We start from the raw sequence: 27,662 nt of genomic DNA on the forward strand, positions 1-27,662 counted from the left end.
CTATACAATATGTAATTTTAAACTATATGATACCAGGTAAACAATTAACCTACAGTATATACTGTAGCATCTGTCTATCAAAATATGAATATGTGTACTTGAAACTTGAAACTATATGATAGCAGATAAACAATGAACCTAGAGTCTGTCATGAACATACTGTCAAAAATAATAATCATTGAAACTAGGATAACAGGTTAACAATGCCGTTTCAGTCCCCGCCTTCCACGACCCTATCCTGATTGGAGGAGACATCGCCGTGGACACGGAGGCGGAGAAAGACAGTGATCTGTGCTCTACGATTGGCTGCCTGTGGGGGAAGTGGAGCGACGGGACCGTCTACATCCCTTATCACATCTCTAATCAATTCTGTAAGTGTGTGTGTGTGTGTGTGTGTGTGTGTGTGTGTGTGTGTGTGTGTGTTTTTTTTGTCTGTGTGTGATGCCCAGGATTCGAACCCCAGTCTCCCCTGTGGAAAGCCAACAGTTTAACCACTAAGCCAAAGGGGATTCCCCATGGCTCGTAGGAGATATTAGACTCCATCAGGCTGAGGTTGTGAGCCACTCTGCTACAGTATACATACAATTGGGGTGGTTGTATTTGGTCTCCTTGCTCTTCTATTGAGAGATTTAGATCATGTGTCTAGGTGAGACATGACCTTTGACACCATCCTGTTTCTGGTTTGACACAAAATTAAATTTCTCCCCCGAGCAAGCAGCTCAGTGGTTAAAGATTTCAGCACTTGCGACATAAGACCCGCGGTTCAAATCCTCAGTATAGAGAGTATACTAGGATTTGAACCGCGGGTTATGCATGTGCATATATGCACATGCATCACTTTTGCATGGGACACCCTCATCTGAGTGGCAAAACATTGAGCGTGGAGCGTTGAGCAGCATGGAGCATTGAGCAGCATGGAGCATTGAGCAGCATGGAGCATTGGAGCAGCATGGAGCGTTGGAGTTTGGAAGTGCTCATGTCAAAATGTGGGAGGCACCTGCAGGACTTTGTGTTTTTGGAAAACGACTTGAGCGCTTCCAAACTCTGACACTTTGCAAATAATAATAATTCAAGCTTTCTGTACGCCTGCAATGTTGAGTTTAACAATAGTTTAATACTGTATATTCAGATAGGACTTTTCTGTTTGGATGTATATGGGCTGTCATGGCCAGAAAGTCGGGTTTTTTCGCCACTCATGCAGTATAGGCGTTCCAACATAACATCCGGGCATGATGATGTCATAGGCATAGCATAGCCTCTATAAGAGTAAAGTAACATATGGTAGTGGGTAGTGCAGCTTTAAGTGTGGTAAATGTAATATGTATTTACTTTAAGTTTAAACCACCGTGCCCTGCCTGCATTCCTGTGGTCGACAGACAGACATTTATGTCTCATTAAAACGTCTGAGGCAGACAGACGCACAGTTGGAGGTTTAACTACAGTATGATCGTGTTAATCACCACTTCTTTACCAATTAGACCCATCAGTCTCTAGCATGTGTATGGGTGTGGATCTATAGAAGGTGTAGCTGTCTAGAACACTGGCTTCTTTGTGTGTGTGTGTGTGTGTGTGTGTGTGTGTGTGTGTGTGTGTGTGTGTGTGTGTGTGTGTGTGTGTGTGTGTGTGTGTGTGTGTGTGTGTGTGTGTTGTGTGCGTGTCAGAGAGCTAAAAAGAGAAAGGGTCCTCATCTTAAATGCTCCCAAAATAATGTAATAACAGAGCAGACATAAGGGCGTTTTGGCCTAACCGGCCTTTTTCAGGTATAATCTGACGAAGGCCATTTAGTCTGAAAGTAAACATTGTTATTTTTGTCCGCTCTGTTATTACATTATTTTAGGAGCATTTACGGTGTGTGCGGGCCTCTTCTTTCTCTTTTCACTCATTATTTTTGGTCCAGTACCCGTCGAAATGTTTGGATGTGTGCGGGCACCTCTTGACCGCTGTGGGTCAGAGGCTAATCTCACAAATGTATTTTGGGAAAAAAATAACATGGTTGAAGGATTCTAACTCTCAACAGATATGCTGTTGTAGGTTTTCAGCAATTACAAAAGCAATATTACTTGATTAATGCTCGGTTGTACGACGGTGTCGCCACGCAGTCATCCAACGTGTATAACATTATATTGAGGCTTCAGTGTTGTGTTTTGTTTTGGTCCTGGCAGCCTCCACTCAGAAGGCCATCATCACCAGAGGTCTGGAGTCCTTCTCCACGGTGTCCTGCGTCCGATTCAGACCAAACCGCCGACTGGACAAGGACTGGCTCAACATCGACTCTGGGAGCGGGTAATGTCACGGCGGGGCTCCACCGGGGCACGTTACGTCTCCGTCGCGCGCAAAACGAACTGGGGCAATTTTAATGCAGTCACACAACGCAAGGCAATGCGGGCAGTGGAGCCACCCTTCATTTAGGCCTGACGTCGAAATTAAAAAAAAATAAGTTTTCTAAATCATGGCAATTTTGGCAATTTATGAAAGCCTGGGTATCGAGGCTACTGTACAGTATACTGTACCTAAAGTAGTTAGGTATACTACTTATACCTAACTACTTTAAACTTCAAGTCTTGCAAAGAAACTTTAAAGTCTTGCAAAGAGTTTTTCCTACACGTTAAAACATGAATGTAAGTAAATGGTGTTTAAAATGCAGACAGAGATGCATACACAGCATGTTTTTAAGATGGGGCAATTTGTGCTAATCTGTAGAAGTCTGCATTAAAGTGCTATTTCTGTAAGTGTTGACATCAAAACTCTGCCTGCACAATGTGTGTGTGTGTGTGTGTGTGTGTGTGTGTGTGTGTGTGTGTGTGTGTGTGTGTTTGTGTGTGTGCGTGTGTGCGTGCGTGTGCACGTGTGTGTCCACACAGGCGATTGCTTTGCTGTTGAATCACTGGGTCCAAGTTTTTAAATAAATTTGGTTGAGAAAACAGAATTAGGACTACGACTAACACTAAATAAAAAATTGCCTTTTTTTAAATCATATTCACACCAAGCTAGGTTATAATAGTTTTGGATTTTTACTTTTAGTTTAGTTTTCATTTTTAATATATATACGTTTTAGTTTAGTTTTTATTAGCTTTAGTGTTCGTTTAAATTTTGATACTTTGGTTTATTCGTCAGGTGCAGCATTTCTAAATGGATTCAGTTACTTTCAGATGAACCACCAACCACATCCACAAAAAACTGCATTTTGTCTATACATTTTTTAGTTTGTTTTGTAAACACAAAATACAGTTTCAGTTAGTTTTTTTTGTTGTTGTAGTTTTTCTGTTAACGATTAACGATTATTATTAATTCTTTTTTTCAATTAATTTCTTTGAGTCTTTCACCATCCTCCCGTCCCGTACAGCTGCTACTCGTACATCGGGCGTCGTGGGGGCATGCAGCTGGTGTCTCTGTCCAAGAAGGGCTGTCTGCACCATGGTACAATCCAACACGAGCTGCTCCACGCTCTGGGCTTCAACCACGAGCAGACCAGGGCTGACCGGGACACACACATCCAAGTGCTGGTGCAGAACGTTGTGGCTGGTCAGTGAGTGCTGCTGATATACGGACAATCTATACAATGTACTCAAATACTGTAAACCTAACGAGTTGAACCCTATGACGTCACTGTTCTGCATGTGGCCGAACGTTCTGTAAAAAACGTCGACCAATTTGGCTATTTTCACCGAAGATGTTTAGCATAGGCCAGTGGATCTCAAATGTTTTTAACTTCAAGGACCACCATAACTCTGAGAGTGGTTCCATTTCTCTCAGAACAGCATCATCAACAATAACAGAATAGGCCTACCCGTGCACACTGCCAAAATTAGCCGATCTACAAGCTGTGAGTGTGAGCTTATATCTATCTATAAATGCATCATGTCTATGTACGTCTGTCTGTACGTATACGTGCTTACGGCTGTAATCCACGTAACTCGAGAACCTTCAAAAAACTTCAAAAGTCCGGTGTCGAGTCGGTCGGACCCACAATTGTCCTCAACCGCCACAAAAGGCCTCTGCCAAGGCTCTGGACAGGGCCCCTGCCCATGGTCCATGTATGGAGCTGGCCTGTTCTGACATCACAACACTCCATATTTGAGCATGCCTGACACAGAACTCCATTATGGGCATAAAAGGGACACAGACAGATGGGTGGAACGGGTACTCCGACACGTGTACAACAGGTATTGCATAGCCGGGCCAGTGCCGTCGCTACGTATACGTGCAATACAACACGCCGAGGGGGGCAACAAAATGTGCCAAAAAATGCCACGCCGACCCTCATAATAACAAATTATGTCGAAAACAGCCGATCTGAATGAGGAAATGCAGCACTCCCGTCGGGAGGGGAGGGGGGCAGCACTGGTCTAGTAAGTGTTAAGTGATAAACTCAATCAAATCTAAATCAAAGTATTCTGAGGCACCCCTGGACTCGTGTCACGGCACCCACCTTAAAACCTCTTTAACCCCAGGGGGGTAAAGGGGGTAAATTGGCAACATCTGAGTTGGAACCGGAGACCAATTGGGTCTCCATTGACCCGCTGAGTGCTGTTCAGAGGTGGACAGCCGCCATGGGGCTCAAGAGGGTATTACTAAGAACCGCTATAGACCTTAAGTCGGGTGCATGTGTTTGATCCAACGTACTAACAGTCCGACAGGCATTAGTCCGACACCCTACCCGAAACCCTAACCTATAAGGCTATAACCCTAACCTCACAGGGAAGCCACAGGTGTTTTTTAACCGGCAGCGCATGTCGGGAGCCACATGTGAGTCTTAACCGGGCATGCATGCCGGCAAAGCATGTCGAGAGCCACGCCCACGAGTCTTAACCAGCCACGCATGTGTCTGACTGTTGCATGTCGGACTCATAGTATGTAGGACCAACGTATGCGCCCCCAGTGCTTCTTAAAATGTTTCATGTTTTATTGTTGATATCCTAGATATTTAAAATACGTTTGTCCTCGGCCCCTATAGGCATGGAGCATAACTTCAGAAAGGCTGTCACAAAGAACCAGGTGACGCCGTATGACTACAACTCTGTTATGCAGTACCACAGGTTAGTAGGACTACATCTCCAAGCATGCATCACGCCATCACCCCAGGTTAGTATGACTACAACTATGACATGCAGTAGCACAGGTTAGTAGGACTACATCTCCCAGAATGCAGTACCATAGGTTAGTAGGACTACATCTCACAGCATGCAGTGTCACAGGTTATTAGGACTACATCTCCCAGCTTGCAGTACCACAGGTTAGAAGTGTACCAAGCCTCCAGAAAGGCTGGCCAACGTTGAAGCCTCGAGACATATTGGTCAGAGCTGGAACTGCAGGCGGGTCCCTGCATTTAGCGCGAGGAAACCCCGTGCAGCTGGGGTTTAACATTGAGCACTTCCGCATTTCGGAAAAATGTGGAAGTAGACCGTTCTTCCGGGTGCTTCAAACGCCACTGAGCAACTTCCATCAAAATGAATAGCAGGGGGCAGTGCAGTCCACCCTCTATCCTTTATAACTCTATGAGGTCTACATCTCCCAGCATGCAGTACCAAAGAAAGGGTTAGTAGGACTACAAGTTTGTCATGCAGAACCACAGTTCCCATATTTTCAACCACATTTAGCTGTATGGTCTTTACCTTTGTTAGACCCCTACTGCCCTCTAGAGGAAATACAGGGAAGTAGTAACCAACCCAAATATCACTAAAATATACATGCTCTGAACTGCATGCGGCCCAGCCATCTGACCCACTGGCGTAGGGTCCATTGGGCCCTAAAGTCCAGTTTAGAGGTGGCCCAGTCTAACTTAGAAAACAGCGAAGCGAAAATACTAGAAAAACAACAAGAGATAGCCTTTCACCCCCTGTGCATGCACATTTCTGTTAGTAGCGAACCATGCACAGCAAGTTGCCTTTGTTTTAAATGGTCCCCCATTAGCGATACGGCAAAAACTGCTCAAACCTATTGCCGAAGTTGCGCTGATCAAGGCCCGACAAAATAAGTTTTTGTCGACAAAATCAACTGCGGATTTAGTCGACTAAGATATTTAGTAGACTAAAACTAGACTAAAACTACAACTTTTCAGATGACTAAAATATGGCTATAACTAAATGGAGTTTTATTCAATAGACTATGACTAAAACTGAATGAAAACGTGCTGTCCAAATTAACCAGGTATGCCTTCTCTAAGAACGGCCAGCCCACCATGATCCCCACCCCCGACCCCACCGTGGCCCTGGGCAACGCCAAGGAGATGAGTCACAATGACATCGCCAGGCTCAATATCCTCTACAAGTGTGGTGAGTACAGCACGCACACACATGCACATGCACATGCACATGCACATGCACATGCACATGCACATGCACATGCACATGCACATGCACATGCACATGCACATGCACATGCACATGCACATGCACATGCACATGCACATGCACATGCACACGCACATGCACACACACACGCACATGCACACATACTGTAGATGTGTCAGACTTTCTTTACATTTTCTAATGTTTCTGTGTCTTTACAGGGAGTCCATCCATGTGAGCAGCTTCACTGAACAACGTCATGGAATCATGATATTTCTACAGCATAGAAATGATGATAATAATAATATTAAAATGTTTCTACATTATCATTCTGGCCAATGAATAAGCTCTGTTACTTTCAGATCTCATGAAAATGTGTCTGCTATTTGCTTTAAGTCACTGTATTACAAAACACAAGACTGAAAAACATGTGCAACGGATAGGCATGCAGGAAACCCAAAAAGGTCTTATACAAGGCATCCACACACACACACACACACACACACACACACACACACACACACACACACACACACACACACACACACACACACACACACACACACACACACACACACACACACACACACACACACACACACAGGGATACGCTTCAGATGTAACTATAACAAGCTTGGTGGTGGGTGGTACCAGGGGTGGGCTTTTGTTTTCTGGTCTGCAAGCATACCGTACATTGATTCATTAACCACTTTCAACCCGGCGTTACCCTACTGTATTTTGGGGCATGTATGCATGACAAAATCTATATTCAATTGTACAGTGTCAGTGTAGGCATTTATACAGAGTGTCTTACAATAAGCAAGGTAAACACAATAGCCCATACACAGAATGCAGAGAGACAAGACAGTCTCAGCCTCAGTAAACTATAGGATCACAGATCCAATAACCTAGAATCTAAATAATATACTATCAAAATAATATGTAGGCTACATTGGACAGACAGGTAAAAAAATGAACATCTGTCTAAATGAAATGCTAATCTAAATTACATTTTGATCGTTGCATAAATCAGTCATTAAAGGCTAGGGCTAAGTGCTTCAGGATAAAAATGGAGTCTGAAGAAAATTCTTAGGCCTATTATTTTATATATATGTTTAAATGGGTCTTAAAGGGTTTTCATATACAGTATACTGTACTGTACCTCCCTGTGGGTCTGACACACAAGTCACACGTGCTTTTAGTCCTTGTCAAGGTGCCAGATTAAACCTGAATGGTTTCAAGGTTCTCTGTGTCGGCAAGTGTGGACAAAATTAAATAAATAAATAAGAGAGAGAGAGAGAGAGAGAGAGAGAGAGAGAGAGAGAGAGAGCACTGTGCTCTTTATATTATATATTGTCACTAGCTGTCATGTAAAAACCTTGTATCTCCACATTTAATCGTTCTTTTTTAATGTCTCTAAAGATTTACTATTTCAATTATTCCTCCAAAACATTTTCCAGTAATGGAATGCTGAACATACTGTAGGGACACGTCCAGTTGAAAGTGGGAAGTATATGGATTATCTTTTATATAAATATTGAACCAATTAAATGTAGAGCTTGAGACTATCGGTAAATAATAACTACATTGGATCCATTGGAACAAAGTTTTTAAGTGAAATTTGATTGATTTCTTGTATAAAACATGTTCTATAAATCAAAAAGGTTTTGGATTTTCTTTTCCCCAATGTGTAGAATAGAATATGCATTTGATTCAAATAAAGAAGGGGGTAAAAATAAAAGTAACGAATGTAGATAACTAATTAATGTGTGTGTGTGTGTGTGTGTGTGTGTGTGTGTGTGTGTGTGTGTGTGTGTGTGCGTGCGTGCGTGCGTGCGTGCGTGCGTGCGTGCGTGCATGCGTGCGTGCGTGCACTCAGCACTCACTAAACAACCTGCCACCCTCTCGCGACAGGGGTGAAAAAAGTACTCTCAATTTGTTTACTTAAGTAAAAGTCCGGAATTCAAAATGTACTTGAGTAAAAGTACAAAAGTTTTGGCATAAAAATGTATAGGCTAGTTAAAGTACCAAAAGTAAATGTACTCATATGGCGAATTTCCCTTGTCAAGTTTTCAAATGTATAAAAATCTTTTGAAAATAGCAGATCTAAAAGCTCACAGTGTGACATGCTGCGGCACATTGTGATCTTGTAGATCGGCTATTTTCAAATGGCTGCACAGCTTGTCGACTCGGCTGTTGCAAAAATAAAAATAACACTTTCGCTACTCACCAATACAAATACGGTTGTGTGGAGTTAAAAGCCCCACACGTCTAAAATACACCTTTTGGGCAGAAATGAAAAGGAGACGTCTGCTAGATGGATGCTAAGGACCAGAGCTATAGGCGATGCCAACCTCCAGGTGCTATACCCAGGACTGTAAGAAAGAAACTCGGGCCGACACTGGGTTGTAGCACATGGCCCTAGCAGCCTAGCTATAGCCTATAGGTGTAGCACTGACCCTAGCCTTGTGACACTTCCACATAAATGTGTGAATAAATGAATTTCCTGTCAGGTATGAGTATTGAAAGAAAATTAAACATAATATACTGGGTGATAACAAGGGAATGTATTGGTTACAATATGGTTGAATATTTAACCCCTAAAAAGCAAGGCTTTTGCACACCTAAAGGTGACAGGTGCGTAGGAGAAGGACAAGTGCCCGACGTACTGAAAAAGAAGGGACTCCCACGCACCGTCTTCAAATGAGACGTACTTTGGGAACAGCAACGTTTTGGGCTTTCGGCCTATATACGACCTTCATAAGTTATATGGTCCCCAGCTTAAATGATGGGGAGTGGACCCTTACATTATTGTACGACATCTGCATTACTTAATTTACAAGGAAATACACAATTAGAGAATGTCTAGTCGTCGACTGTCTGCTTGCTGTCACCTGGAAATACAAACAAGCCTGGGTGGGTTATGTGTACAGGAACCATAACACCTGCTCTGGTTCACTGCCAAGTTCATGTGTCACACAGTCCACCATGTGTGACGTACATGTTGTACCACATACATGCACAAAAGCACATTGCGCACACACACGCACGCACGCATGCCCACACGCACACACGCACGCCCGCCCGCACTCAAACACGCATGCACACACAAACATGCTTGTCTGCACACATGTGATGTTTCACACACATGTCATCTATGTCTCAGCTATGATGCCCTATACAAAGCCAGTGCAGTACCTACATTTTTGTTCGAAAATGTGTTATAACTAAAAATGAACTCCTTAGTGTCTGTTTTATATTGTGACAAAGTTTCTTTTTTTTATTATTTTTTTATTTTATTTTTAACCAAGGCAGAGTACCTTGAGCGTAGTTACTGCACTCTGGCTTGATTTAGAGATCAAATCATTGTGCGTCGTCAGCACATTAGATTTCTCCTTCTTTCACTACAGGTCTTTACGAAGTACAGGTCAGCGTTGCCAGATTTTGCAGGACAAACAAGCGACTATAGGACTATGAAAATAAGGCCAAAACAAGCAACTGCACTTGCCAATATTTCCAAGCAGCAACCTTACAGAAACATAAGGTGCCTTATGACAAGCGGACATGGCAACACTGGGTACAGGTGGAGTATTTAAAGGTTGGTGTGGACGTGAAGCAGACACCTGTTCCTTGTGGAAGCATCGAGGTAAGAACTCTGCTCTTTCACTTAATTTAAAACAAATTGAGATGGTAAGAACTCTGCTCTTTCACGCCTTGTATTTAATTTAATTTAATTTAAAACAAATTGAGATGGTAAGAACTCTGCTCTTTCACCCCCTTGTATTTAATTTGATTTAAACAAATATGTATTAAGATACATATTAGATGTCCTCTTGAATGTGTAAGAAACAAAATGGTCCCAAACAGCGTCGGAACATTTGTGTGGGTCCCTTTATTCTTTGTCTACTAATCTTTTGTTTTTTAATCAGAATATTCACTATATTTACATATATATCTTTTGTTTTTTAATCAGAATATTCATTATATTAACATATAACAAATAACACTTTCAAAAAACATTCCCAGAAAAGGCGAACTTTTTCATGAATTAAAAACAAATCCATGCATTGATTGATTGATTGATTGATTGAAAATAGCTGATGTACAAGCTCACAACGCGAAAGCTTGTAGGATGTGAGGTTGTAGATCTGCTATTTTCACTAGTTTTCTCCTTTGGGTCACGGACTAAAATGTTGGGAACCACTGGTGTAAGTATAATTTTGAAGACTTGACTATCGTACTTCTCTTCCACTACAATTATTTGAAAACGTTAGTTACTAGTTACTTATTATGACAAAACATAATAACCACTTCAGCCCTATGTATAGGGCTGAAGTGGTTATGTATGTTTTTATGTATGTTTTTCAGCCTTTTGAAAATAGCAGATCTAGAAGCTCACAGTGAGCTCGATCTGCTATTTTCCCTACGATATTTATAATCAATCAATAAATAAAAATCTGTAAAATATAATACAATATGTAATAGGCCAAATACTGTATATTGTCATTGTCTGGTGGATTGTCTGAATACGTATGTCCAAAACAGGTATACGTTTTAGGAAAAAAAAAAACATATATATATATATATATATATATGCATACAAAAAACATACATACAAAAAGTTGAAATGTGGAGATATGAGGATTTGGCCTGACAACTGTGTGCGTGCGTGCGTGCGTGCGTGCGTGCGTGCGTGCGTGCGTGCGTGCGTGCGCGTGTGTGTATAGGTCTGTTCCAGTCATGCTTGTGTTGAGGTTCTCCTGGGCCGTGTTGGCCCTCCTTCTGGTGTCCTCTGCCAGGGCTGAAGAGGTTAATACAGTACATGCACACAGCACAGCACAGCACAGCACAGCACAGCACAGCACAGCACACACACACACACACACACACACACACACACACACACACACACACACACACACACACACACACACACACACACAAAACAAAACAAATCTTATTAATGTCAAAACTGTTAATTACTGTTAAATTACATTACTTTTTTGACATTTCCTTCATGTATTTCTCTTCTTTTCCACCGGTCACTGTGGCTGTCTACAGGAAGGTAAGACACAAATATGATTTACAGTTTTACATTTTACAATGTAGTCATTTATCAGACGCTCTTCATATACAGTAGAGTGAAGCAAGCTTAACACATGCATAAAGACGTGCCTCAGTAAACTAGGGTCACAGGTAAACAATGAACCTAGCATCTGTCTAAAGTCTAAACTATATACTATTATTCAAGATCCCCTCACTCTCTGGCTGAGAGTGGGTGGAGTTACATTCTGTGGTTTGACTGTGGTAGGTGGGGTCTGTGGTTATAGCCTAATTTGGCACACCTGAGGTACATATAAGCTCAGGTAGACTTGAGAGCATTTTTTTTAGGGTTAGGGTTGGTGAAGAGGTAGAACTCCAGGTCTGTCTTTGATGCATTAATAACATTTGTTCATGGAATCTGTATAAACCATTTGACCAAACCCTGAAAACCTGGTCCTAATGCTTTAGCCGAGGTGTAGAAGTTACAATGTACAGCCAGTGAAGATGATTTCACCAACCAAATCCAAAACTTGTGTTATCTGCACATTGAAACTATATGATACTAGGTAAACAATGAACCTAGCATGTGTTTAAATAACCTTATGAACTTAATGTGGCACCAAAGTAGTAGTAGTAATGAGATGAATGTATGAATTAACATCTTCATCAATAAGCTTCACACAAATAGCTAAACAAGTTAACATGAATAATAAACAAATACAGTAGCCTACACTGTATTTGCTCATTTTTATGTACAAATTAATACGATTAATAATATTGTGTAACTGCTGTGTTTGTTCAGATGTTGCTGAGTTTGTAGAGGACACGACAAGAGAGCTGTCTGTAGGAGAGCTACTGACGAGAGCTAACAGAGACCGCAGTATGTACACACTAACATGCGGTAACACCAGTTATAGAGTAACACACACTACAATGAAATACACAACAACACAGTCTGTAGGAGCAGTGTTGAATTTGACAGAAAATAGTCTTTTGAATAAAATTCCAGATGAAAATATGAATATCTACGCGTTGTGAGATTGTAGATTTGCTATTGTCAGCATGCATCCAAGCATCTCTGACCTTTTTTATGTTAAGGCCCCAATGTTATATTATTTGGCCACCGACCCCCATCTAAAAATATTTTGTTCCAGCCCCCCCCCCCCCCCCCCCCCCCTCCAGAAGCAAAGATTTGAGTTAAAATTGTTCTCTTAGGCCTACTGTAAATACATTTCAAAGATTAAAAAAAAAAATCACAATATTTCAAAAATAGCTGATCTACAAGCTCTGTACAAGCTCATGTGACACGCCATGAACTTATCGATCTGCTATTTTTTTTAATAGCCAAATTATACCTAAACTAATGCTTTCTTACTCAGGATCCGGTGTTGGTGTATAGTTGCGCACCTACAGTACAGTACAGTAGCTCAGAATCCAATTCATTAGCGGTATTATCTCACATTTGTAGGCCTAGCCTACTACTGCCCAATAACATACATTTTCCCGCTCACACAGTCCGCAACTTCGACGAGCCCGCCATTGTTGATGGAGACATCGCCGTCAAATCTGAGGCGGAGAAGAACGCCGATCCCTGCACGAATTATGGATGTCTGTGGGAGAAATGGAGCGACGGAAAAGTCTACGTCCCTTACTACATCGGACCAAACCAATACAGTATGTATATACTACATCTATTACTACATTTCATAACCATTATGTATAGCCTACTATCTAAACCAGCTACAGATAACTCAATCAATCAATCAATGCTTTACCCTTTACACTTTATGTTTGTATGTTGGTTAAAAAAACACACTCATGTGAAGTGAGGGGCGCCTTGGGTGGTGGGGGGTGCACACAGTCCATTGACTCTGCTGCATGCTTTAACAGGGAGGGGAATGTAGAAAAAAGTGCTTCTGACAAAACAACAGACAAAACCAGCTATCAAACTCTGCTAAAGCATACAGCTAACCTACCCCCTCTCCCCCTCTCATGCAAGTATATGACGATACTGTATATAAAGTCACAATACTAACTTTGATGAGACAGTATTGCTTTGTTTAAAATATATATAAGGTTTTCTTCATTTCCTGAAAAAAGAAAATACATATTTTTTTCATTTCACACTCCTGTCAAAAGGATGCAGGCACTTACAGTGAGTGCTTTGGAACGGAATTGTATTTCCTTTCTGTCCTTTTTTATTCTAGTGTAAATGTATAACCAGCGAAGCCAGCAGCAAAAAGGATTCAAGGGTTAAAGTGGTTAAATGATTAAAACAACCATTCATTAATGTGTTAAATGGCTTTATATTACAAATAGTTATATAACTGTAATAAGTACTATTACTATTACAATATCACTCTCGCTACATTTCACTAGGGTCTTCAAATACAGCACTTTTCTAACAGACAGGCAGATTATTTTTTACATTTTAAAGATAATATTGAAGAAACTGTTTACTGTGTGTACCATCACTTTAAAAGCACAATTTTGTTTCCCCGGGCAGCGCTGGTTGGCAGGTATCCACTTTTAGACCGACATGCAAATTAGATTAAATTCTTGATCGCGACCTTGTCTTGATTGTTTAAACATGACGTCATGTGCCGATATACTCGATAACAGGCTCGACAAGAGCCAGAGCTAATTGATGCTGGGTACTCAATAAATGAGTTATCAAGTTTGTACTGGGGTCGGGTTTCAAGCTCCATCCCTAGTTATGTGTGATAGCTTGTTTTTAATTCCTTCTACAGCTGTCTCTAAGCAGGCTGTGGTTGGATGATGCTCAAGATGTGTGCAGTGTATGATACATGTGGAAGCGCACTGGCAGTGTGAATCATGCATGGTGTTCTTTTGCTTATCAGCCGGCAGAGAGCAAGCTATCATCGAGCGTGGTCTGCAGTCCTTCTCCGAGGTGTCCTGCATCCGGTTCAGACCCTACGGACACGGAGACCAAGAATGGATCAGCATCGAGGCTGGCGGCGGGTAGGACGATGACACCTGTTGTTTCTGGGCTCAGCTGTGTGCTCCTTCGGTTTGGGGTTGGACACCAAGCTGTTGCTCTTCACATAAGCTATGTGACACTGTTTTTCAGTTTTCATTAAGTCTCCAAGTGTGACAGTAAGTAAATGGACTCAGGGTAAAGTGAGAATGTTGATTCATTGAGACACACATACGGGTAATTGGGGGGTGTGTGTGTGGGAGGGGGGGAACAACAAATGTATCAGCATTGAGTTTATAAGGTGCAAAGTAGTAGCACAATGGCAGGTCCACATACCAAGGTAGTCCACATGTGGCAAAAATATTACAGGTAACAATCCACATGGTGCCCAGGCCGTAGCGTAACGGTCTGGGCACCGGACTGGTAATCCAGTCGCAGTGTGCCGCGGGTTCGACTCCCGGACCCGACACGGCCTTTACTGCATGTCATCCCCCCATCTCTCTCCCGTTTCCTGTCAGCCTACTGTCTGTCCCTTCAAAAATCAATAAAAGGCGTAAGCCGCAAAAAAAATATAAAAAAAAAAAACAATCCACATGGTAAATCCACAAAGGAGGGAGGTAATTCAACAGGAAAAAGTCTGTCAAAGAAAAGTGTTTGAGCGTGGCAGGCCAGCCTGGTGACAGGCAGTGTTCAGGCCTGGTTCAACAGTTCCACAGTTTATCGACAGTTTTACGACATCTGCTCTTTTAATTGACTCACACTGTGAATTTTCATAGATTGTTTTGTTTTGTTTTTTAATTCACTGCAGCAGCAGAGCAGTCTCTGACAAACGGCTACACATGCCTTCATCAGCGGGTTTTTTTTCGGTTCCCTTCATACGTAGTACTGTAGGACCTATCTGCGCGTACTAGCTAGGGCGTGACATCACTGTAGCAAAATAATGTCACCTTGCTTTTCATCACTTGTGTGTTTGTGTGTGTGTGTTTCTTGTTACTGAGTCCTATACGTCTGCTAAATGCCTAAATTGTAAATTGTATACGTGTAACATCATGTGTGTTTGTTTACAGTTGCTACTCCTGGATAGGTCGCCAGGGCGGCGGTCAGACAGTGTCTCTGGCTCGTAACGGCTGTTTGTACCACAGCACCGTTCAACACGAGCTGCTCCACGCTCTGGGCTTCCACCACGAGCAGACACGCAGCGACAGAGACAACCACATCAGAGTGATGTGGCAGAACATCATCCCTGGTAGGAACACAACCCATGACCACACTACAACACTACACAAGTAAGACGCGCAAACGCGGGAAGCGAACGCAGCTCGTGTGTGTGTGTGGTTGTTTGTGTGTGTGTGTGTGTGTGTGTGTGTGTGTGTGTGTGTGTGTGTGTGTGTGTGTGTGTGTGTGTATGTGTGTGTGTGTGTGTGTGTGTGTGTGTGTGTGTGTGTGTGTGTGTGCTACAGCTGCGCCCTGTGTGTGTGTGCTACAGCTGCGCCCTCTGGTGGCGGGCGGGTGGTGTCACAGCGGGACAGACACACAGACATGATCTGCAGGGTCTCATAGTAAGTGCTCACTGTGTTCGCAATCACATGACCCGCAAACAGGCCTGGAATTTCGTCATTTTAGTGGCAGGATTTTAGTCCATTGAAATAATTAATTGCATTTAAGGGTTTAGGATGCTTTTAAATTTAAGGGACTATTTGCAGTGAAATGAATAAATTATGGTATTTAGTAAATACAATTTACAATCTGATCCATGCTTAGGTTAGTTTATAAAGATGGGGACACAACATATCATACAACATATCATACATGACATAAAACCATGAACAAATCGAAACAATTTCTCAATGAGATCACAGAAGAAAAGTTAAAAGTCTATAAAAAATCTATTTTCAATGATATACCTTCATATAATTTCCCCTCACTGACAACATCCACTGGAAAGTTAGCACGCTAAAATACTGTAGAAGCCATTGTACTTGTAAAGATCAGACCAGTCTGAAGCGAGTGGTGCAACAGCACCCCCTATTGGTAGTCTAAACGGACTGTCAACTGGAAGGCAAATTTCTGTAATGTCCACAGGTTTTACGCAGGTTGTAACTTCTGATAACAACAACACACACATCTTGTTTCTTCTTAGGTTATCTGTAATTCTATGCTGCATCTCACTTCCCCAGACATGAAGTCCAACTTCGACAAGGTCAACACTCTGAACCAGGGCACTCGCTACGACTACAACTCTGTCATGCAGTATGAGAGGTCTGTGTTTAAACCTTTTACCCTTAGACATTCCTGTGTGTGTGTGTGTGTGTGTGTGTGTGTGTGTGTGTGTGTGTGCGTGCGTGCGTGCATGTGTGCGTATACAAGGCTGCACAATATATCGTTATCTTTATCGAGGGTTAGGGTTATTGTGAGTGATATATTATGCAATTTCTTTGAATAATGTTTCGTTTTTAATGTTGCAACACTTAAAATATTGAATATGACATTTTAACGGTAATATCATGTATCGTATCGATATCGCAACATTTGGCATAAATACAGAGATATGAAATGTCTCTCTCACACACACACACACACACACACACACACACACACACACACACACACACACACACACACACACACACACACACACACACACACACACACAGACACACACACTAGAGGTCTGTGTTTAAACCCTTAAACCATACTTATTACTCTATACTAGTACAGGTCTTAAACCGTACCTACAGTATTACAACTCTGTCATGCAGTATGAGAGGTAAACCCTTAAACCTTACTGTATACTGTAGGCTTAGGAGAGGTCAATGTTTAACCTTTGCCCACGCTACAAATTGAAGCAGCTCACCTGTGTGAAAATGCAGCAACCAGCATAGTTAGGGCAACCTGCTGCTTAAAGCCCCGGGAGTGACGCCTGGGATAGCGTTTTCTTCAGAATCAGAATCAGAATATCTTTATTGTAATTGTACAAGACAACGAAATTGATTTGCAATCCAGCTCAGTGCATTTAAAACAAAAGACATAATACATAAATACAAACATTTAAGGCATATTGCACAGTAAGTCCTTTTAGTCCATAAAGTGTCAATTTACAATTTACAATTTAGGCATTTAGCAGACGCTCTTAATCCAGAGCGACTTACATTTAAGCAAGAACAAAAGCATGGGAATACATCACATAAAAGCATTTATCATGAGACATGCGTAAGCTAAGAAGGTAACAGTGGAATATCTATATGATGAAACTATACACACTATACATAATAAACTATACATATTCACTACTATGCTATACATATGTACTATGGCGTGCTATGACTATATACAATACAATTATAGTGCTGTCTACATAACATGCTATAAGTCTGTGTCAAATGCTATCTAAGCCAACAGAAATGCTATCTAAGGGGTTAGGGTAAGTGCTATGGGCCATGATGGAGTCTGAAAAGGTGGGTTTTCAGGCTACGGCGGAAGATTGGGAGTGATGCTGCAGTTCTGACTGCAATGGGAAGTGCATTCCACAGTTTTGGAGCCAGAAGGGAGAAGAGTTTGGGACGTGTGGAGCGTTGTCCCGGCGTTTTTAGTGAGGGTACTTCCAGTTTCCCTGCGTTGGCTGATCTGAGTGCGCGGGAGGGTTTGTAGGGTTCAATCATACTTGTAAGATATGGGGGAGCCATACCTTTGGTTGCTTTGAATGCCAGCATCAGAGTTTTGTATTCTGTGCGGGCAGCGACCGGGAGCCAGTGGAGGGAGCGGAGCAGGGGGGAGACATGTGAGAATTTTGGCTGGTTGAAGACCAAGCGAGCTGCTGCATTTTGGATCAGCTGGAGAGGCTTAAGTGCACATGCTGGTAGGCCAGTAAGGAGGGAGTTACAATAGTCGAGTTTTGACAAGACTGTTGTCTGGATTAGGAGCTGGGCTGATTCCTGGGTGAGGAACGGTCTAATTCGTCGTATGTTATAGAGTGTGAACCTACATGATCGAGTGACAGCTGTGATGTGAGCTTTGAACGAGAGCTGACTGTCCAGGACAACACCAAGATTCCTGGCTGTTGGGACAGACGTTACCAGGGCGTTGTCTACGGAAATAGTTAACTCCCGCATAGGGCAGGACTTAGCTGGGAAGAAGAGAAGCTCAGTCTTGTCTGGGTTCAGCTTGAGGTGGTTGGAGGACATCCACTGTGAGATGTCAGCCAGGCATGCAGTGATGCGCTCTTCCACCTGAGTGGCAGAGGGGGGGAAGGATAGGAACAGTTGTGTGTCATCGGCGTAGCAGTGATAGGATATATTGTGAGCAGAGATGATAGTGCCAAGGGATTTAGTGTACAGTGAGAAAAGGAGGGGACCAAGTACAGATCCCTGTGGGACCCCAGTTTGGAGGGTTCGGGGGGATGATAACAGACCTTTCCAGGAAACCTGGTAGGTCCGATCGGTGAGGTAGGAGGATAACCACTTTAGTGCCGTTCCACCGATGCCTAGCTCCGCTAGGGTGTCTAGGAGCAGCTGGTGGTTCACTGTGTCAAATGCTGCTGATAGGTCTAGGAGAATCAGTACTGCAGAGTGGGAAGCAGCTTGGGCAGCATGTAGTGCTTCTGTGACTGCCAGCAGGGCAGTTTCTGTGGAGTGGGCCTTCTTGAATCCGGACTGGTTGGGATCCAGCAGGTTGTTCTGTGAGAGATGGAGAGAGAGCTGGTTGGAGACGACACGTTCAATGGTTTTAGAAATAAATGAAAGGAGTGATACCGGTCTGTAGTTCTTGACATCTGAGGGGTCAAGGGTTGGTTTTTTGAGGAGTGGTGTTACTCTGGCTGACTTGAGGGCAGATGGGACGCAGCCTGAGGTTACTGAGGTGTTGATGATGGAGGTGATGAAGGGGAGCAGATCAGGTGCGATGGTCTGGAAGATTGGAGACGGGACAGGGTCAAGAGGATAAGTGGTAGGTCTAGAGGATGTTACTAGTTGTAGAACCTCGTCTGGGGAAAGAGGAGAGAAGGAGGACATGCATGGTATGTTGGGGTTGGTGTTGGTTGAGTCAGATGCCACTTTATGTGGGAGGGGAGGAAAGGAGCTGCTGATATCATCAACCTTCTTCTCGAAGTAGTTGACAAAAACATCAACAGTGAGGGATGAAGGTTGAGTGGGGGGAGGGGGTTTAAGGAGGGAGGTGAAAGTGGAGAAGAGCTTCCTTGAGTTAGAAGTACAGGATTGGATTTTGGTGTGGTAGAAAGAGGTTTTAGCAGTGGTTAGTGAGTGGGCAAAGGCAGAGAGGAGTGAGTGAAAGTGTGAAAGGTCATCTGGTAGCTTCGACTTGTGCCACTTTCTTTCGGCTGCCCTTAGAGGTGTTCGTTCAGATCTGAGAGTTTCAGATAGCCAGGGAGCCGGTGGACATGAGCGAGCTGGCCTGGATGAGAGCGGGCAGTGTTGGTCGAATGCAGATGAGATAGAGGAGAGGAAGGATGAGGTTGCAGTGTCAGGTGAGAGGGAGAGGAATGACTCCAGGGAGGGTAGAGGGAGGAGGGGTTTAGGGATTTGAGATTGCGTCGGGAGGTGACGTTCGGGGGGTTAGTATGTTTAGGCGGGAGGGTGGAGAGAGAGAGGGAGAAGGTTATGAAGTGGTGGTCAGACCTACTTAAGGGGGTAACAGAGAGTGTGGAGGGAGAGCAGGCTCTGGAGAACACAAGGTCCAAAACATTACCAGCCTTGTGAGTGGGAGGGGAGGGAGATAGGGAGAGGTCAAATGAGGCCAGAAGGGACGTAACGGGAAGATACTTCTCTGCGGTAGGAAGGTTGAAGTCACCCAGTAGAATCAGAGGGGTGCCATCTTCCGGAAACGAGCTGATCAGAGAGTCTAGTTCTTCCAGGAAGTTCCCGAGAGTTCCAGGAGGGCGATATAGCACAATGAGGATGAGGGGGACTGGCTGTGATATTGAGATAGCATGAAATTCATATGTGGACAGAGAAAGGTGAGAGTGCCAAGTGTCAGAGTTGAAGTGTCAGTGTTTAGAGCTATGACTGCTCTGGGGTAGAAACTATTTTTCAGTCTGTTCATCCTTGCCTTGATGACTTTATAGCGCCTCCCTGAGGGCATGAGTTGCAGCAGGTGATGACCTGGGTGGGATGGGTCCTTGAGGATACTGTTGGCTCTCCTGCTACAATGTCTCTTGTAGAGGTCCTACAGAGATGGAAGGGGACATGCCATGATCCTCTGGGCCGTGTTTATGACACCCTTAAGGGACTTTCTTTCTGCCGCTGTGCAGCTGCAAAACCACAGAGAGATGCCGTAGAATCGTAGATCAATACTGACTCTATGGAACAGCGGTAGAAGGACAGGAGCACACTCTCCATTATGTCCATTTTCCTGAGCACAGGAAGTACAGTCGCTGTTGACCTTTTTTCTGGAGCGCAGTGGTGTTTATTATCCAGGTCATGTTGTCCGAGATGTTCATGCCCAGGAACCTGAAGTCTGAGACCCTTTCCACCTCCTCTCCCTTGATGTGGATAGGCTGGATAGGCTGAATATTCTTCCTCCTGAAGTCCACTATCAGCTCCTTGGTCTTGGAGGTGTTGAGAATGAGGTTGTTCATCTCACACCATTCTGACAGCACTTGCACCTCTTCCCTATAATACGCAGTCTCATCCCCTTCTGTAATGAGTCTCACCACTGTGGTGTCATCCGCAAACTTGATGATGGCATTACTAGGATAGATGGGAGTACAGTCGTGGGTGTAGAGAGTGTAGAGTAGGGGGCTCAACACACAGCCCTGTGGAGCACCAGTGCTGAATCAGATTGATGCGAATGGATGCACAAACTGCGATGCGTTGTGAGCTTGTTGATGGGCTATTTTCAGCGAAAGCTTTCCCCACAATACAAGAAAATACACTAGTCTAGTATAGAGCCCTGAGGGACTTCACTCAACTATATGGGGTTTAAATTAAGGGGTTTACTGAAGGCCATGAAGGTTCTCCAACAACACAACTACAGTACTGTATGTGAATCACTGCCCTCTCACAGTGACATTCATTGCCCGCTGTTGCGCCATTGTTCTTCCAGGTATGCCTTCTCTTATAACAACCAGCCCACCATGGTGCCCATCCCCAACTCCAACGTTTCCTTTGGAGAGGCATCCCAGATGAGCAAGAATGACATTGACCGGCTCAACAGCCTCTACGGCTGCTGTGAGTATCACTGATCTATATATGTATTTATACAGGCCAGTGTGCATTTTGTTGACTAAAACTAAAGATTTTCACTAACAAAAACGTTAGGTTACTTACATGGTAACCATGGTTAATATTTAAGTGAAATGAGCGAATTCATTCGCCTATTAGGAGCACGCCCTAATAGGCGAATTACTGAGCGAATTAAACTTAAAATAACTAAATTAAAACTAAGCTAAGATGATTAAAACTGTGACTAAATATATTGACAAACAAAACAAATAAAAACAAGACTAAAATGTTGGGAAGGAAGGGATTGGGGTGAAGAGATCCAATAGAACTAAAAGACAAGTCATTTTATGCAAAATGTGCTGTCAAAATCAACATTGGTCCAAATGACAAATTAAATCAGTCGTGACTCACTGAGAACTATGCTTTGTGTTCCAGGAACAGGAAGTTCTGACCTTCATGCATCAAGCTTCCATTCATCAGAACACTCGTCCAAACATCACTGACTGGAGCTTTGCATGAACAATTAAAGCTGACAAACTTGAAAAGACGCTTCTGTCTGAATATTTAACACCCATGAAGTCCCTCAGGGCTGTGTTCTAGCTCTGCCCCTTCCTTTAGCCTACAGTACACACACACACACACACACACACACACACACACACACACACACACACACACACACACACACACACACACACACACACACACACACACACACACACACACGCACGCACGCACACACACACACACACACACATATATATACACACACACACACACACACACTGCATTGTTATTCTGTTTTTATCTTTATAGTTTACCAGCTAGGTATGACTCAGAAGAGGGGTGGGGAGACTGACTGACAGATGTCACATGGTTTACACGTTACAGTACTCACTGTAAACCATGTGACCTATTGCCTATTGCTATAGGCTGGGCCCCAGCCTCGCGGAGGCCTCTTTGTCCAGTGTCCATTCTGGGTCCGGAAACTGTACTTATTTGAGCATTGACCCCAGTAGAAGGTCTGCTGCTGTGAATTTTACACCTCTCCCGCTTAGCGGAGAGTGGGGTGTGGTAGAGGACATCTCCCCGAACACGTGGGTATGTCCAGATAGTTGCCTTGCGGAGCCGTCTTTTGTCCAGTGTCCATTCTGGGTCCGGAAACGGTACTTTTTTGAGCATTGACCCCAGTAGAAGGTCTGCTGCTGTGAATTTTACACCTCTCCCGCTTAGCGGAGAGTGGGGTGTGGTAGAGGACATCTCCCCGAACGCGTGGGTATGGCCAGATAGTTGCCTCGCGGAGCCGTCTTTTGTCCAGTGTCCATTCTGGGTCCGGAAACGGTACTTTTTTGAGCATTGACCCCAGTAGAAGGTCTGCTGCTGTGAATGTTACACCTCTCCCGCTTAGCGGAGAGTGGTGTGTGGTAGAGGACATCTCCCTGAACACGTGGGTTTGTCCAGATAGTTGCCTCGCGGAGCCGTCTTTTGTCCAGTGTCCACTTTATAAAGTCCATGCACTCCAGTGAATTGATTGATTGATTGATTGAAATATTTATTAACAGTTTGTAGAATTTACAGTACATTTTAAGCACAAACTCAATACAAAGACTGTTAACTGTGAGTGGACGACCCAATTAAGCATTACACTTGTTTACAACAGGGTCCACATTGTTCATAGCATTTATCCATTTAGATAACTTTATTATTATTCTTATGAGCAAATTTAGGACTTCCGGTCTGAGAGCTAGCAGATTTAAGACATCCGGTTGCCTTCAGAATAAAATAAGGTTTTTTAATTCGTTAATTAAATAATTATTACATTACATTATTAGTGTTATTATTTCATTACAGTTATTGTAAAGACACATATTATGTTTCTGTGTAAAAATAAGTAATTAAATAACATAAAAAAGTTATCTAAATGGATAAATGCTATTCACTGGAGTGCATGGACTTTATAAAGTGGACACTGGACAAAAGACAGCTCCGCGAGGCAACTATCTGGACATACCCACACGTTCAGGGAGATGTCCTCTACCACACCCCACTCTCCGCTAAGCGGGAGAGGTGTAAAATTCACAGCAGCAGACCTTCTACTGGGGTCAATGCTCAAAAAAGTACAGTTTCCGGACCCAGAATGGACACTGGACAAAAGACGGCTCCGCGAGGCAACTATCTGGACATACCCATGTGTTCAGGGAGATGTCCTCTACCACACCCCACTCTCCGCTAAGCGGGAGAGGTGTAAATTCACAGCAGCAGACCTTCTACTGGGGTCAATGCTCAAAAGAGTACCGTTTCCGGACCCAGAATGGACACTGGACAAAAGACGGCTCCGCGAGGCAACTATCTGGACATACCCATGTGTTCAGGGAGATGTCCTCTACCACACCCCACTCTCCGCTAAGCGGGAGAGGTGTAAATTCACAGCAGCAGACCTTCTACTGGGGTCAATGCTCAAAAGAGTACCGTTTCCGGACCCAGAATGGACACTGGACAAAAGACGGCTCCGCGAGGCAACTATCTGGACATACCCACGCGTTCGGGGAGATGTCCTCTACCACACCCCACTCTCCGCTCCAGATAGTTGCCTCGCGGAGGCCTCTTTGTCCAGTGTCCATTCTGGGTCCGGAAACTGTACTTTTTTGAGCATTGACCCCAGTAGAAGGTCTGCTGCTGTGAATTTTACACCTCTCCCACTTAGCGGAGAGTGGGGTGTGGTAGAGGACATCTCCCCGAACACGTGGGTATGTCCAGATAGTTGCCTCGCGGAGGCCTCTTTGTCCAGTGTCCATTCTGGGTCCGGAAACGGTACTTCTTTGAGCATTGACCCCAGTAGAAGGTCTGCTGCTGTGAATTTTACACCTCTCCCACTTAGCGGAGAGTGGGGTGTGGTAGAGGACATCTCCCCGAACGCGTGGGTATGTCCAGATAGTTGCCTCGCGGAGCCGTCTTTTGTCCAGTGTCCATTCTGGGTCCGGAAACGGTACTTTTTTGAGCATTGACCCCAGTAGAAGGTCTGCTGCTGTGAATTTTACACCTCTCCCGCTTAGCGGAGAGTGGGGTGTGGTAGAGGATATCTCCCCGAACACGTGGGTATGTCCAGATAGTTGCCCCGCGGAGGCCTCTTTGTCCAGTGTCCATTCTGGGTCCGGAAACGGTACTTTTTTGAGCATTGACCCCAGTAGAAGGTCTGCTGCTGTGAATTTTACACCTCTCCCACTTAGCGGAGAGTGGGGTGTGGTAGAGGACATCTCCCCGAACGCGTGGGTATGGCCAGATAGTTGCCTCGCGGAGCCGTCTTTTGTCCAGTGTCCATTCTGGGTCCGGAAACGGTACTTTTTTGAGCATTGACCCCAGTAGAAGGTCTGCTGCTGTGAATTTTACACCTCTCCCGCTTAGCGGAGAGTGGGGTGTGGTAGAGGACATCTCCCTGAACACGTGGGTTTGTCCAGATAGTTGCCTCGCGGAGCCGTCTTTTGTCCAGTGTCCACTTTATAAAGTCCATGCACTCCAGTGAATTGATTGATTGATTGATTGAAATATTTATTAACAGTTTGTAGAATTTACAGTACATTTTAAGCACAAACTCAATACAAAGACTGTTAACTGTGAGTGGACGACTCAATTAAGCATTACACTTGTTTACAACAGGGTCCACATTGTTCATAGCATTTATCCATTTAGATAACTTTATTATTATTATTTAATTACTTATTTTTACACAGAAACATAATGTGTGTCTTATAGCATCATTTAAATGCTTAATTTGTAGTTTTAATGTGCAAATTAAACTTTTTTTCAATACTCTAGAGGGTACTCTTATTTTGAAGAGATCGTCCACCGGAAGCCTTAAATCTGTTCATTAGATCTGCTCACTAGACGCTGCCCAAATTTGCTACCTACTATATTCATGCTTTTAATTTAGTCTAGAAGAACCGTTAGAATCTAACGGTTAGATCACAACCGCATGCAGGTTTTTGATTGATTGGTTGAAATATTTATGTAACAGTTTGTAGAATTACAGTAGGGGCCTACATTTCAAACTCAATACAAAGACTGTTAACTGTGAGTGGACGACCCAATTAAGCATTACACTTGTTAGTGTGGTTGCCCTGAGGGCAACCATACTATTGCTTTAGTGACCTTTTATTTCTTCTTATTATACTAGATAAACTTTATTTTGCCGGATTATACCTCCCACAGTTTTTGTCGCACGCACTCGAGCCATATGTCAAAACGACGGGCTACATCGGGAATCGTGTGCGTGTATTGGGATAAGACATTTGTTGGATAGTTTAATTGATATGAATTAATTAGTGCATTAAATTTCCCCATAGACATGAATGGGAAAATGCAAAAACTCACTTTCAAGTATTTTTTCCTCTGAGACCGTAAGGGCTATACTTACAAGACTTGGAGGAGAGATTCATAATAATTACTAAAATTAATTACCTTAGAAGTATAACGTTCTGCCTCATGGTGGCGCTATAACAGCCAACTTTACCTTTTGGGGTATAACTCTTGAACCGTAGGTCGTAAAATCAAAAATATTTTTTCCCTGGATTCCTTGGGTCATGACGCATCTCCCCATATAGGCCCCGCCCATTTGCGTCTAGATAGATTTCCCGCCATTTTGAATTTTGTTCAAAACACACTTTTTGCTCCTCCTCCTACAGATTCTGTCCAAATTTCACACAAATCGGTACACATGATCTCCGGACCTATCCGATTAAAACAGCACAGTCAGAATTTAGATCTTCTGTATCGTTCGGCCGTAATCGTCTTCCGAAGTTAGTGGGAGGGGCCTACTTTACAAAACACGCCACAATTCACGCACGGAATGTCCGATCCATCCCAAATCTGAATCACATGTCGAGGGTGGCTTAATCAACGCAGAGACAAAAGCGATTCCATTTTCGACGGGTGCGATGTGGGCAACCACACTTTGCAATTTCCCAGAATTGCCTCTTTCTAGTTTACAATTACAAGTGCACCCGTATACTTACGTGATTGTATTCATGAAACTGCATACCACCACCACCATAATAGAGGGCTTTAATGTTGGAAGGTAGATTTGGATCTTTCCCGTAGGTTCTGTGTCTCTGTGTCTCTGTGTCTGTCCCCAGGCAGCGTGTAGGAGAGGAGTCAGAGGACAATAGGACATGACCGTGCGGCGTCTTCTCAGATTATTTGTCGTACAACGGTGCCGCCCGGTGCCCCAAAAATAGCAGATCTCCGAGCTCACATTATTCTCTGCGCAACGTTGTGAGCTGGCCGGCTGGTATTGTTAGATCTGCTATCTTCGGCGTCAGCCGGGGCATAAAGCGCCTGCGTAAAGGGAGGGAGAGGAGAGAGATTAGTGTTAATGTATAAACAACACAGCTCTGTTTGAGTTTATTTTATTGTTTTATCAAGATTGTTTTGTTCCACTTTTGCTTTGGCAATGTAAACGTATGTTTACTCATGCCAATAAAGCTCTTGAATAAAATTGAATTGACTGCAGCCATTCCAGCCACCTTTAAAAAAAATGATCATAGATAATTTGATAAATTATTAGCGGTTTAAAGAATAGATTACAGGGCGGCGGGGGATAGCCTATCTATTGATACATGGTTCATGGTGGTTATGCCTTGACGTGAGTCACTTGACCCAATTAAGTAACAAGTTGTTGACCCCATCAGTATTAAAGGTGGCAAGAAGAACATTTGTCCATATTGCGACTTTCTTGCAAAAAACAAACACAAACGGATCTTTTCGGTAACAAGAATACTCGCCGAATTTAGCGATTTGGCGAGTTCACTTGAGGATTCGCCGAAACGTTACGAAACCTCGCCGAAACGTGGCGAAAACTCGCCGCGGGGGCGACGCTTCTTCACATTCTGGCGAGTGTTCGTCACGTTTCTGGGCACTTTTATCAGCTTTCTGTTGCAAGTTTCCGCAGGCTGATCTACAAGCTCACAACGAGCTCACGTTTTGATTGATTGATTGAAATCTTTATTAACAGTTTGTAGAATTTACAGTACATTTTAAGCACAAACTCAATACAAAGACTGTCAACTGTGAGTGGACGACCCAATTAAGCATTACACTTGTTTACAACAGGGTCCACATTGTTCAATTCATCAAAACATTTAAAGACATACAAACATTTAGAGACATACAAATAGACATTTCTCTGTAGGTAAAGAACAGAACAGGAATTCATCATATGGGAAG

General features: G+C 43.4%; 1 protein-coding gene across 1 annotated transcript; it reads left to right on the forward strand.

Annotated features, from left to right (window-relative positions):
• Positions 1 to 26: 26 nt before the first annotated feature.
• Positions 27 to 26,583, forward strand: LOC310854525 (uncharacterized protein; the record flags this gene model as incomplete). The annotated part of the gene is made up of 15 exons (XM_083759205.1): positions 27 to 36; positions 216 to 371; positions 2,163 to 2,283; positions 3,344 to 3,522; positions 4,955 to 5,036; positions 6,148 to 6,272; positions 6,509 to 6,521; positions 9,698 to 9,714; positions 12,133 to 12,210; positions 12,846 to 13,004; positions 14,192 to 14,312; positions 15,336 to 15,514; positions 16,446 to 16,527; positions 21,325 to 21,449; positions 26,573 to 26,583. The coding sequence occupies 15 exons, from the start codon at positions 27 to 29 to the stop codon at positions 26,581 to 26,583; spliced, it is 1,458 nt and encodes a 485-aa protein (XP_083615331.1).
• Positions 26,584 to 27,662: the final 1,079 nt, after the last annotated feature.

This window comes from Protomyctophum parallelum, assembly GCF_964188405.1.
Source record: "Protomyctophum parallelum genome assembly, chromosome: 2".
Lineage (NCBI taxonomy): Eukaryota > Metazoa > Chordata > Actinopteri > Myctophiformes > Myctophidae > Protomyctophum > Protomyctophum parallelum.